General features: G+C 50.0%; 1 protein-coding gene across 2 annotated transcripts in view; it reads right to left on the bottom strand.

Moving 5' to 3' along the window:
- EcR (Ecdysone receptor) overlaps nt 1-13,038 on the bottom strand; it is a 180,720-nt gene that overhangs the window by 8,058 nt on the left and 159,624 nt on the right. For both annotated transcript variants that reach the window (XM_037412300.2, XM_075891619.1), the window contains one exon: nt 45-368. In XM_037412300.2, coding sequence (XP_037268197.1) covers nt 45-368 — 324 coding nt within the window. The remainder of the gene's footprint in view (nt 1-44; nt 369-13,038) is intronic.

Below are 13,038 nucleotides of genomic sequence, written 5' to 3'. Positions count from 1 at the left end.
GCAAAAAGAACATTGATGACGACGGCTGTCGAGCAAGTACTCACATTCTGGTCGCATTCCAACACTGAGGCACTTCTTGAGACGGCACTCCTGGCACTTGCGCCGCATGTACATGTCGATGTCACAGTTATTGCCGTACTTGCACTGGTAGACCGCATTCTTTGTGATGCTGCGCCTGAAGAAGCCCTTGCAACCCTCACACGTAAGTGCGTTGTAATGGTAGCCTGATGCCCTGTCGCCGCAGACGAGACAGAGTTCCTCTTGTTGCCTGGGCGCGGGACCCTTCTTCTTCTTCGGGTCTCCAAAGCTGTCCACAAAGTAGCCATTCATGCCACCACCCCCGCTGCTAGGGCTCATCTCTTCTTTGCCTACAGAAGAGAAAGACAACAGAAAAACAATAACCACAAGCATCATAAACTGCGAGACAAGGCTGCAGCTATAGTTGTTTTGAAGCCCCATTGCAGATGCTCACTACTGTATTCATACACTGCTCATATTTGCCATAGAACTACAGAAACTTGAGCAAGGTAGTAGAGATTCATTATAAAGTAAAGTGAGTTGTTTCAACACATAGACAGGAGAAAGGAACCAGACACAAATGCTGTTTGTGCACTCTTCATTTTCGTCTCTTGTGTGTACGTTTGCATGTCTTATTGTGCCTGGTGTTGCATTTGTAACCTAGTAAAATTTAATGCACGTGGGCATGGAAGACTTTCTGAATTCCATATTTACATCAGTAATGCGCTAGTACATCGAACAGGTATGCTGTGCTGGAGCACAGATAACATGTGCTCTATGAAATAGAATAATCAAGCTCTAATTAAGAAAGCAAGACATGCACTCGACACACAAATGGGTCATCAAAAGAAACAGCTAGCCGGTGAACACTGCATCACAGCTAGATGGGACATAGTTAAAGCAATATCAATGTCAAATTATCTCAGTAGTGGTCATATAGATTTATTTGCCAAAGTGATCACAATCTTCAAACTAAATAAGAATGTCTGACTATCGTATAAATGAAAAATACCATGACAGACTATGCCTGTCGAAATGTCTGCAATATGAAATTGCACACGACCCAACAGTGCATTGTGTAACATGTCAGTATCGTGCTATGGAAAAGTGTATGTCTATCAATGTCAGCCAACTTTCATGCACAATTTGACATCCATGCCACTCTATTACAGGGATATGTACAATTAGTATTTATAGTACAACAAAAACAGCTTTTAGAAGTGGGTGTTTGAACAAGACTCCAAAACTGAAATGAATGTTTGTTTGTTTTTTCATTTCAAAACAAAATGACATCAATTTTATGAGTAGTATGCTTAGTAAAGAAAGACCGACTTGAAAGGAAGACTTAAGGAGCAGTGCTGATATGTGTTGAGCATGTTAGCAAACTGACAGTTTTTTTTCTTACAATATTTTTGCCCTTGTCTGCTCGAAAAAAAAATCTAGGCAGCGTGTAAGTGACTCAATACAATTTAATCATAAAATCACAGTAACAGAGCAAAGAAAAAGATACCTCCTTAAAAGTATGATTGCGCATTTGTATGTATGTGCATATACATGTAGAAAATGTATAAAATCTGGGGGGGGGGGGCTTTAGCCCCTCCATACCACCCTGTACGACTAAGTAAAGACACAGGGCAGACGTGGCAGCCCCTTTAGGTGATTCGAAAACCACCCCCTCCCCCCCCCCTTCCCTCATACTCCAGCGCACTTTAACGTTAATGGCGGCACAGTCTATAAACATGCAGCTCGCCACAGGCCTCAAATGATAGCGAAACAAGGTAGACGAGTGCCGACTGGGAAAGAGCCAAAGTGGTCTCCTCTCGATTGCACCGCTGCAGGAATGCGAATGTGGGGAGGGGGGTGATCGGAAAGCACGAGTTGCAACCGGTGTTACCTAAACTGGCTTTGGCCACTGCGGGACTGCGGGCACACACGTTGTGTCATCTAATGCCTGTATGTTCCCCGTTACATGAAACTTTCCGTCGCACTGTGCAAACGGCCACCCGTCAGTGTCAGCTGCACACGGCACCCACTGGGCCACTGTGCCGCAGCTGTGCTACCGCGTGTACAGCCCGCAGAATCTCGGCGAAAGCAGCTTTGACGTTGGCGGGTACGTTTACCCGAGCACCGCGTGTATAGGAAGGCCAGCGCTAGCTACACAACCGCCCCTAACCAGGAAGTGCCTCTCAGTTGCGCCGGCATATTTGGCACGCTTCGCGAGTAACGAGAAACGCAGATGTGGCTGGCAGTCGTGGACGGAGCTTCCCGTTCCGCCGTTGTTTCAGTGAAGGCAGTGCAGTCGTACTGTTGCCGCTTAGCCGATTGCGTAAGCACATCGCAAAACGGACCCACGGCAACATACATAGGCGAGCGCAGGACCCCCCCCCCCCCCCTTTCTTTTTCTTTAGGGGGGGGGGATTCACCGCAGCACTCCCCATCTATATTTTGTCAACGTTCATATATAAAGCTAGCTTTGCGCCCCCCTCCCCCTACCCTCATTCGCACACCGATGCACGCGAGTACTTTCATCGAGCGCTGGTTTTCCTGTTTGCGTAGCCTTACGCGCACAGGACACACATCTTTGGGCGCATTACATCACCCCCCCCCCCCCTCCTACCACCACCTCACTCGTACTACATTGGTACATACAGACGGATAGATCATAAGTCCGGAGAGGCACCGCCCAGATGACCCCTGCCGATCGCCTCGGCGACTAAAGAAATAGTCCCGCTCATGCGCTCGACGGTGTTGTCCTGTTTCCCGCATAGAACGTCAATCTGGAGTGCGTGCCCATTGGTGCGCGCTTGTGTGCATCCGCATTTGATTTGATGATTGATGGAGATGTGGGGTATAACATCCCAAAACCGCCATATGATCATGAGAGACGCCGTAGTGGAGGACTGCAGCAGCTTCGTCTCCATCAAAAATGCAGCTGCCGCAGCTGGGATTCGATCTCGCGACCTGCGGCTGAGCAGCCGAGTACCTTAGCCAACAGACCACCGCGGCGAGGCCATCCGCCTTTGAGGAAAAAATGATGCGGACTTGTGAAATTGTATCCGACTAAAGAACAGTTTTTTTTTTTTGGGGGGGGGGGGGGGGAGGGGGGGCGTTTAATCAAACAATGCATGTTCGTGCGTGCGTTATGTGCGTGTATATATACGCAAGCAAAATTGAAACAATCAAGGGGGGGGGGGGGGTTCGACTAGGATCAGTAACGATTAGAATCAAATGTATACCGATCTTGTGCTCTTTCATCCCTCATCTCGAAAGTATGCGCTAAGGAAGCATCATCAATGCATAGATATATGCGCATTGAAACGCCCAATGAGAACCGCGCGAAACAACATGCTAAAATATTGCGCGACATAAGTCCAAATAGAACATCGCCGCGGTCGCATGCTACCTCCAACGAATAAACACCACCACCAACAACAAATCTCCTCCGCCGGGTTCGTCCCAACCGAAAACAAGGTGACGACCTGCAAGCCCGAAAGAGCAGCGGCGAGGGGTTCCAATAACGACCACAGGTACTGCACTACAACCTGCCATTCGCGTGCGCTCTTGACCTTCGGGGCGCGCGTGACAGCGAAGCCCACGAGGGGGCGCAGCAAGCAGCACCACCGTCCAGCAACGCAGGTGCACGGGTTTCGTGCGTACTCGCTAGCGAGCCAAGAGCCGCCCACACGCGCGCCCCCCTCGTGGGCACGGCTCGCGTCACGATCCGGCTATGACGCAAGCGGGCCCAATCTGCAGAACGGCAGCCGGATACACGTCGTCGTAAAAGCACGAAAGTTTTTTCGATACGCCCACACGCGTATCGAAAGGCCTCCGCTCTCTTCTGCGGACGAATCGGATCCCACGTGTTTTCCGAAGGCCACTCATCTCCGGTGTGACAGCCCTGGTTACCTTAACGTGAAGCTGAACACTCGGCGCTGCATATTTCTGTTTTACACAACATACTCTTGGCGAGGCGGACCATTTCAGTGTCGTGGGATAGCATGTCTAAAGTGGTGTTGGGCGAGAAATAAGTGTGTCTTCAATGTAATGGCGTAAACCAAGAAAAATCACAAGGGGGGGGGGGGGGTACCAGTCAGACCAAGGCATCCATCGTTTTTTTTTTTAATATGGGTGGTATGTTTATGTACGTGAGAAATAACTCATGCTTTGAAATGAAATAAAAAAAAGAGCATGGGGTCCCAGCTCGAGTAACCACATTGTTCTATTTAGCCTTCTTTGAACCGGTCAATCGGCTTTTGCGACTTCCATAGTCTCACACAGGTGAGCGGTGTTGAACACAAGTACACGTTAAAAACGCCAGGTCTGCGCGGAAGGCGCTGCACAGTCACAACGAAAGTTATAGAAGAGCAGCCTTTGAGAACCTTTTTCTAAACACGCATTGGGTAAGTGCTCCAAGCACACTTGCTTGATGCCAATGCTAGTTATACAATGATGTAAAACGATTTGCAACAAATAAGCAGTCGTGAACACTCCAGCGATTAGCTTTGCGCCTAATGAATGATGAGAGAGCTGCATATCATAAATACAATGCGATTCGTTACGTGCGACTCTTGTACAAGCTGTGTATATTTTGTTCCTTCTATCTGTGTTCAAGCTAACTGGATCGTAATGAAACATACTTGACGAAATGAAGCGCAATGAACGGGACAACAAAAGGAGAGACACATAGGACAAAGCGCAACTGACAACTGTGAACATTTCTTGAAGGACATCTTTGAACGGGAGAGCAATAACATTTTGTTGTCCTGTTCATTGCGCTTCACTTCATAAAATGCGCATTACCCAAGCATGTACTCTTCTGAAGTTATGAAACATTTTCGTCACCACTTCTCTGCCCCCCCCCCCCCCCTCTACGCACACACCCCGTGCCCCAATGCTTGCATCTCGGTCGACTATATACGGAGTCGCCAGGTTCCGTTAAAAGAAAAAAAAACGGGCAAGCTCGACAAAATTAAACCTTGGGAACGTATATTGTGCATTATAATATGACCCATCTTTGTTGGCAGGAATAACGCAAAACAAATTTCGCATTCAGTGAGAGATGTATTTACCTTGGAAACGGTACAGATATAAGAAATACCCAACATAAGATTAAGTTTTTTTTTTTCAAGAAAAGCCTCAATTGGCTTTTGGGATATCAATACTATCGTCTGAGAAGAAACTTCAACCTCTCCACAGCAAAACAGAACAGAACAGACTGAAAAGAATGAGAAAAAGGTTTCCTTTCGCCTTCGAGTGGCCTTAGGCTAATTCACGAGACCGCGTGACTTTCTGAGCGGCGAAAGCACTTCGAAAACCCAGACACAGATAAAGAGGTGTACGAATGACATTGAACGGATCATGGCAAACGTTCTGTATGATACAGACACATTAGGGTATCCTAATGACACATTAGGGTATTAGGGTATTAGGGTAGATACAGTCGACATTAGGGTATCCCACAACTTACAGAGTCGTACAACTAGTAGAAATCAGTGCAGACGACAATTACATGTGGCACAGCCGTCGGATGGGACTCGTTTGCAGCACCTCAACCACGAAACCAGTGCAAACACCACTCCACGAAACAAAAGTCTTGCATCAGATGGATCACTTTAGGAATATTTTTTTTTTGATCAGCTTTACAACAATGACGTAACACACCATATCGAAGTGTTACTTCTGAAAAAAAAATATGGCAGGCGGCGCATATACAGTCACCCAAAAGTAGACAGACATCCTCGAACCGAGCGCATCTGATGACTCGGGGAATCGCGCGCCCAGACGTGCCCTTCCATCTCTCTCCGCGCCACGACAGGACCGGTCCGTCGCCCGCCTCAGTGCCTCTCCTCTCGTCATATTCCCTCGGCTTGGTCTTCTCCTAACACACACTGAACACGCTGGTTACGGATGCGCTCAACTCGGGAAAACCCCGACAGACAGGTGATGTGGTCTGGTCGTGGCCTTTTCCCTTGACAGCCAGAAAATGGACGACGAGCCGTCCTGCCGCTGGAGCCGCGCACGGAAGGGCTTGCCCAGTGCGCGTCTCGCGGGGGTAAACCTCCCCGCCTCTCGTTTTGCGCGCATTTTTTTTTCTTCATCAATGTCCTCACTTTCCGCCGCTGCTGCTCTCTGCTTTGCACGCCCTCCAATCGCCTGACACTACAGACGCCCTGAGCAGCCGATTACAGAGGGCCGCTGCAGCCATGCTGCCTGGCTCCACGCTTCCGCGATTGCCAGGACGTCAATTATAAGGTCGGAAGGCCTTGGCGAGCACTCGGCAGCCTATGCGGCCAAAAAGGGGGACGGCCCGCCGGCGCTCGTCGTGTGTAGCGTGACGGTGCTACTCGGAAAAACGCGGGAGGGTCAAATACTTGCGCGAGAAAGGGGGACGAAATTCGTTGAATCGTCTTCCGAAAGAAGCAAGCGAGCGGACAGCCGAGACACCACGCCGAAATGAGTTCGAGGAGAAACGTAGCGCGTACAGCGGTCTAAATGCAACAAACTTTCAGACACATTCAGACACGGGAGGGCCGCTAAAACAAGACGCGGACAAGTGCTGCCCTCTCTCGCAGCGCCGGGATGCAAGCACGCGAACCAAAGTTCAGTATGGCCGCGAGCCAAGCGGCATCGGCAACATCTGACGAAGCAAGCACGTTTCGTTCTTCCCGTTAATCAAACTTCCACGAAAACGGCGCAGCGGTGTTATACGAAGACGCTCGCACGACGAGAACGGGAGGCGAAGCAGCGAGAGCTCGACCAACTCGAGGCATATCTGGAGCTGCCTCCCCTCGAGCGCGCGCTTCAAGCGTGAAACATGGCAGACGCACTACACGTCCACGAGAGATGAACCACGAGACAGCGGCAGCGCTCGCAGTGACAACGTCGTGAGGGCGGGTGCGTCCGCTTGCCAACCCTTGACACGGCCGCTGCACGGACTCTCACCCTCCGATTTCGTTCTTTCTTTTTTTTTTTCTTTTCGAGAGCCCGCGGCAGATGAGCGTGCCCTTGAGCCGAGGCAGTCCATGGCCACGCACAACAGGGCCTGGCCGTCGGCGGCGGGCAAGCGGAGTTTCAAGGGCGGCAGACGCCCCGCTGCCAAACAATGAAGCCATTCTTCTGCCGCCGCACCACGCAGGTTCGCCAGCCGGTCACGCAACTTTGCCGCCGTCACCGGCTGCCACGTTTACCATACGCCGCACGATCGACCACAGCGCGACGTATCGTCGAGTGTTCCCAAAGCCGGCGGTCATCCAAATTGGAAGCGGAAGCTGCCCCCGCTGAGCCTATCGTCGGACGACAAGGACATCGCTCCAGTTCATTGGGAAGAAAAGCGGGGCGCGGATTGCGCAAGAAAAAGAGCGAAATAAAGTTTTGTAATCGCACGACGAAAACTCGGCGCGCGGTTAGCGAAAGGCAAACCGCCATGCGACTCCCGCGGTCCCTGCGCTCGCGGCTTCGTTCCACGTTTCCCAACTGAACACATTTCGCACGCAGACGGCATACACCGAGCACGGCCCGGACTTGCGCGAGAGCTTGGACGGCAGCGCTTCTTTCAGACTCCACGAAACCGACCGCGTTGCGCGCCATGAATAATTAAAAGGAGCACCCGCTGCGGCCTTCCTCTCTACCGTGCGCGACTCGGCGAGGAAACAGGAAAAAAAATACCATACAAAAACCGGACCGCGATCAAGCGAGCGACAACTTCGTTTAAGAAGAGCTCCCCTTTCGAACGCCTCGATAAAGGTCGAGGAGGATGGACAAGCGGCCGCTTCTTACGTAAGCGGGCAGACAGACGTGGGCCCCTGTTACATACGGTGTTGGTCTCGATCAAAATCGCCTCGACAACGGACAACTCGGGATTAAAGAAGCCGAAAAGACGGCGGCCGGTTTTGAAAAACAGCTCACCACGGCGAGGAGCGTACACAACGAGAAAGGTTATCGACAGCGTCGGAGATAGTGAATCGAGGCGATAACGAAAGAAAGTGCATCTCTGTGCCTTAATCAAAGAGCCATCGAACGGTCGCAGCTCGACACACCGAGGCACCCGTAAGGATGCCATCTAAACTTCGAAAAAGAAAATAAAAAGCGCGACCCTGGAGAAAGCGTTGAAGACGATGCTTTCGAAGTTTAGATCCACCACACGAGACAAGTAGCGGGAAAGCACGTGGCTTTTTCGTATTCGGCAGATTAGCGAGGAGAGGACGCAAATGTCACCCCCTCAATGGCACAGCCATTATTCATAAAGCGAGTCATTCATCCGTGCGACCCTCCGAACGAGGTCGACGACTAGAGGCAGACAGCACGAAACTCAGCCGGCCGCCGAAGATGGCGCAGTCATCGAAGCGAGACACACAATTATTCAGCACGACAGATGGAGGTGCATGCTGTCTCATTACGCGCTGCGGAAGGAGATGAAATTGCCAACTTCCTTCAAAGGGGCCCTATACAACGCCCACACAAGTAATCAAACGACCCCAACGAAAGAGTTTATATTCTCTCGCGAACTTTCATGACGACAAATCACTCGTTTTGCCGTCCACGGCATAAATGAGCAAAAAAAAAATATGTCACAATTCGGATAAAGCGGAATACCCCCCCCCCCCCCCCCATAACGAGCACGCTTCAAGTGTATACTAGCCGATACAGACTCGAAGAACTCGCACTCATTTTGGACCAAATAAAGTTGTTTCAGCCACTCACAGCAAACAGAACAAAGGATACATTCAACTCCGGGCGTCGTCACGCGAGGCTTCGGGACGAACATTTATTTCGAGGTACGCGTAGTGCGCCGGTAGGGCAAGGGCCCTGTACAGATGTGGAGCATAAGCATGGTTGACAAAACAACGTGCAGCCAGCTGAAGCACAGGCTATTTCGATAAAGTGGTCAAGCAACGAACAAAATATTGCAGTATACAACGCGCGTAGGTTTGTTTTCAATGAGCACGTCACTTTCTCGCGCGTTTTTTAAACGCAAGAAGACACTGCGCTACTGTACATGATTATAATCTCCTCTCCCCCATTATCAGCATCTTCAACCATATTTCACCCCTTTTCCATGTGCAGAGCCCACAAGCTGAGGCCAACCTCTTAACCTTCTAATCATTCTCTCTCTCTTTTCTGCACCAAGAATTCTAGAAATCTACTTCAACGACAAAGCATATCTAAATATCACGCAATACGAGTTCGGGTACATCGAATGGACCCATATATACCAAACTTTCTTCGGAAGGAGTGCACGTGAGTCTTTCCTCTATAGATAGATCGCGTCGCTCCAGTGGCATGCGCTTTCTTCCACCGTTTCCACGCGTTCTCATAAACGACGAAATTTGACGGCCCAGCGGTCAGCGAGCTTTGCCGAGCACTCGGCGCGCAATCACCAGCGACGAAACCTACGCATTACCACGCGGGACGAAGCCCGCACATCGATCGCGTCGAGCGCACACCTCCCTTTGGCGAGTGAGGTGTGCGGGCATTTCTAAAAATGAGGCGCCCTTATCACGCGGCGCTCCTCTCCGGCCCCGCCCGCGCGCCAAGTCAACGGGAGATGTGCACCGCCGCCATCAAAGCTCCGCCATGCGCGCACACACACACCTCCGTATAGTCGACTGCAGCAGATAAGGGCAGTGGAGTACGACAGTGGTGCACGCGGGCAAGGCGCGAAAACAAACAGGGCCGCCGGAGCTATAAGGCCAGCCGCCCGCTGAGATAACGACTCTCCGTTCGCCCGCTGCCCTTATCGACGACGCCGATCGACTCCAGGGAAGGAGGAGGGGCGTAAAAGCAGGTACAGGACGTTCACAAGAGCCAGTCAGGAAGAAAGGGGGGCGAACCGAAAAATTCCTCTGGTCGCAGCTCTGTCGCACGGACTCGCACAAGTCACGGCAGCTGTAACTGCGCTGAATCAGAACGCCCAGACGAGTGTTATTCATCCGGCGATCCCTTTGTACCGATTTCGAGATCACCACTGTTTTCCCGTCTTTGTTAGGATTGGCCGATATCTGAACACTGAAGTCTCTCAACACATTCGCCTACAGCTGTTTACTTCGTTACGTAGGCATTCGGGCGTGGTTCATAACCGGATTATTATTAATCTATCTGGACTCTTAACATCGGAGCGATGATACAGTGAAGGGTTTAAATTACATGCCGCTACAACTGGCTGGCCTTCTTCCTCCGCCTCAGATACCAACGTCATACGAGCAGTCGCTTGTTCACGAATGTGTATTGGATGCCCGAGTTACGACGATCGAGTGTGTGGCAACTGTGCAATCATAAAATGTGGCGGTCATGGCCGTGACATGAACACCAAACGCGGCCTCTAAGCACGGCTCAATTTCGCAATATGAAACCTTGAAAAAAAGCCCAAGCTATTTTCGTAGCTATCGCTGCCAAATTATTCTATTGGATGTTCCTGTACACACTGAATAGCTGGAGTAACTGCAAAGGTTTTTTTTTTTATGATGGCTGTTGTTGAGCGTATAGTTAAAGGTAGCCGTCGTGTGCAACTCTTTATTTACTTTTTTTTGAAGCCATAAACCTAAGAATGTTTGTTATTCACAGAACAACAAAACAACTTAATGACAGCGGAGACATTTATAAAGTGAGCAGACCTTGACCTTAGAGATTTTTTTAATAACGTGATGCGAATACCCAAGCGCACAAACCACGTGAGCGACCACCCTTTAACACCGAAATAACACAAAAACGTCCTTACACGTCAGTGAAATTAAAATTAAGACTAGACACCGAATACACGCTGTGCCAGCCTAAACACAGCGCTGAGAAACGCAACCGACCTAAACGCGAGGCTGCAGAAGAATTTCTCGCACGCTTACGTATGCACGTACGTAGACGCATGAACGACTTCACGCAGTGCTCGATCACAAGCGCACACAATGTACAGCCGCCGAAACGATAGCCGCCGAAGCAGAGGCGAACTTTCGTTCCCCGGCATGCTCTTTGGGAGGCCTGTGGATTGCAGCAACAGCCCGACCATCAGCAAGCTTCTTCGTAACTATTCCGCGTCTCTGCCACGTTATAATGGCATACGAGCACGTGTAGTCATTCCATAATAATCGAACCTCATCGTTAACGAAGTTTGCGTTTTTCATTGCGAAACTGAACACACTATCCACGAGACAAATGATGTGGCTGTGACGTCTATAGATTTTGCGGCCGTTTGAGAATGTGTGCGTTTTATTTTGTTACGAATGTACTGCTCGTTTCATTATTATGTTGGCATGCATGCCAAAATGCAGACCTTGATGTCGGTAAAAATACCCCAGCGCGCCACGTTAGTAACGAAGATCTAAGTGTATATTCTATCAAGTTCTTCGGCGAAATTTATTTATTTGATTTGCATACACAAATACACAAGGACACAGAGGAAATAGGGAGAGGGAGCAAGCTTGCAACTGCCACCTGGAGGGGCACAACGCCTGCTCACTCTTTAGGAAGGAGGGCGTTCCTCGGCGTAAGAATTGTGGCATGATAACGCAAAATCGAGTTTCAACCTTCAAGCCCTAACTCCACGTATACGCTTTACAACGCGTAGGAGCGTGGCGTGCCCTGTTTCTATGCGCACCCTTTTCCTGTGGGAGGAATGGGCGCGCGTCAGCGGCTGACTAAACGTCAGCAGCTGTACCTAGAACGAAAACAATCGGCCAGAGTTAACTACAGTTAACGCGGCGAAACAGCGAAGGGCGTAAGTCATGCTTACTCGCGAAAGAACGGTTATGAAGTGACCGAAAAAAAAAGCACAGTCCGCGTCAAACGCTTTAGGACGACCACGAAACACACACAAAAAAATCGAAAGTCCTCGCTGCTTCAGCATACAATTCGAAAACGCCCCAAAAGCATGCATATACTGTGCAGTTCGACATCGACAAAATACAGCCATATCTTGTCGAGAAATCCAAAGTTTTATGCGACCGAGTGGTCTCTATTCAGACACACTGCATATGCTCTGCGTCTGTACGCGTAGGGACGATAAACAAAGTTGACAGTGCGAAGTGCCGAACTGTTTATTGAGGAGCGTGTACAACCCTTGTGAGAAGCCTTAAAAAAACAGCGCGTGTTTCGCGCTTTTTCTTCGTATTTTTCTTTTCACACTTTGAGACGACGAACTCAACAGAAAAGTGGGGAGGGGGAACATGGCCGCGAGAATACCAAAAACAACAATCAAGAAGTCCGGAGGGATTCAAAAATTTACAAAACGGCGAGCAGATAACAGGTCGAACGCGTAATCGAGTATATCGTACACGTGTTCGTGCATACGTTTGATTATCCCTTTCTAAGTGTGCGACTAAAGACTCGGGTCATGGTAAGCTACGCCATGAATCGGCCTTAATTTTGCTAAGAGCAAATTAAGCTGTTACAAGCGGCGTCCGCTTGCACGGCTACTGGCACATGCACTTGTACAGCTACTTGCACGTCCATTTGCACCACGAGCGCCGTGCCGAACGAATGCTCCATTGCGCTCGTCTCGGCCCCCATTGAGTCACGCGGCCTTCCCAAGTCGGACAGGGATAGCCGTTCGCGTCAGAGACGTTGGCAATGCGTCAACGACAGAGAGCTGTTACGCAGCGATAAGGAGGGCTTAAGAGGGTCGTAAAGTGTATAGTCCAGGTTCGTTCATACAAATGGCCGCAAACACACAGCGAGTAAGTCTTGTTCTCAAACACAGCAGGAGCATGCTTCGAGTCGGCTCGCGCATGTGGCCATACATTCAACACACGGCCGCTACCAAATCTGGTACGTAGTGGTCTATCGCGAAGAACGCGCAGAATAGGCTTGAAATAAATGCGTCTTGATTGGGAGCACGTCAGTGCTATCTGTACAGGTTCATCTCAACCACCACTTGGCGGCGCCAGCGATTGTAGGATTAAAACCATTAACAAAGGCGACTGACAACGGTTCGGAATCAAAGCTACATGAATCATGCAGCGGTCTACAGAGACGACCAGGCACGACGAACCGTGAGGATAGGCCATCATCAATCTTGTACCAGTACACAACTTT

The sequence above is a fragment of the Rhipicephalus microplus genome, chromosome 1, assembly GCF_043290135.1.
Source record: "Rhipicephalus microplus isolate Deutch F79 chromosome 1, USDA_Rmic, whole genome shotgun sequence".
NCBI lineage: Eukaryota > Metazoa > Arthropoda > Arachnida > Ixodida > Ixodidae > Rhipicephalus > Rhipicephalus microplus.
The sequence above is the reverse complement of the archived record's forward strand: the minus strand, read 5'-3'. Positions and strand labels throughout refer to the sequence as shown.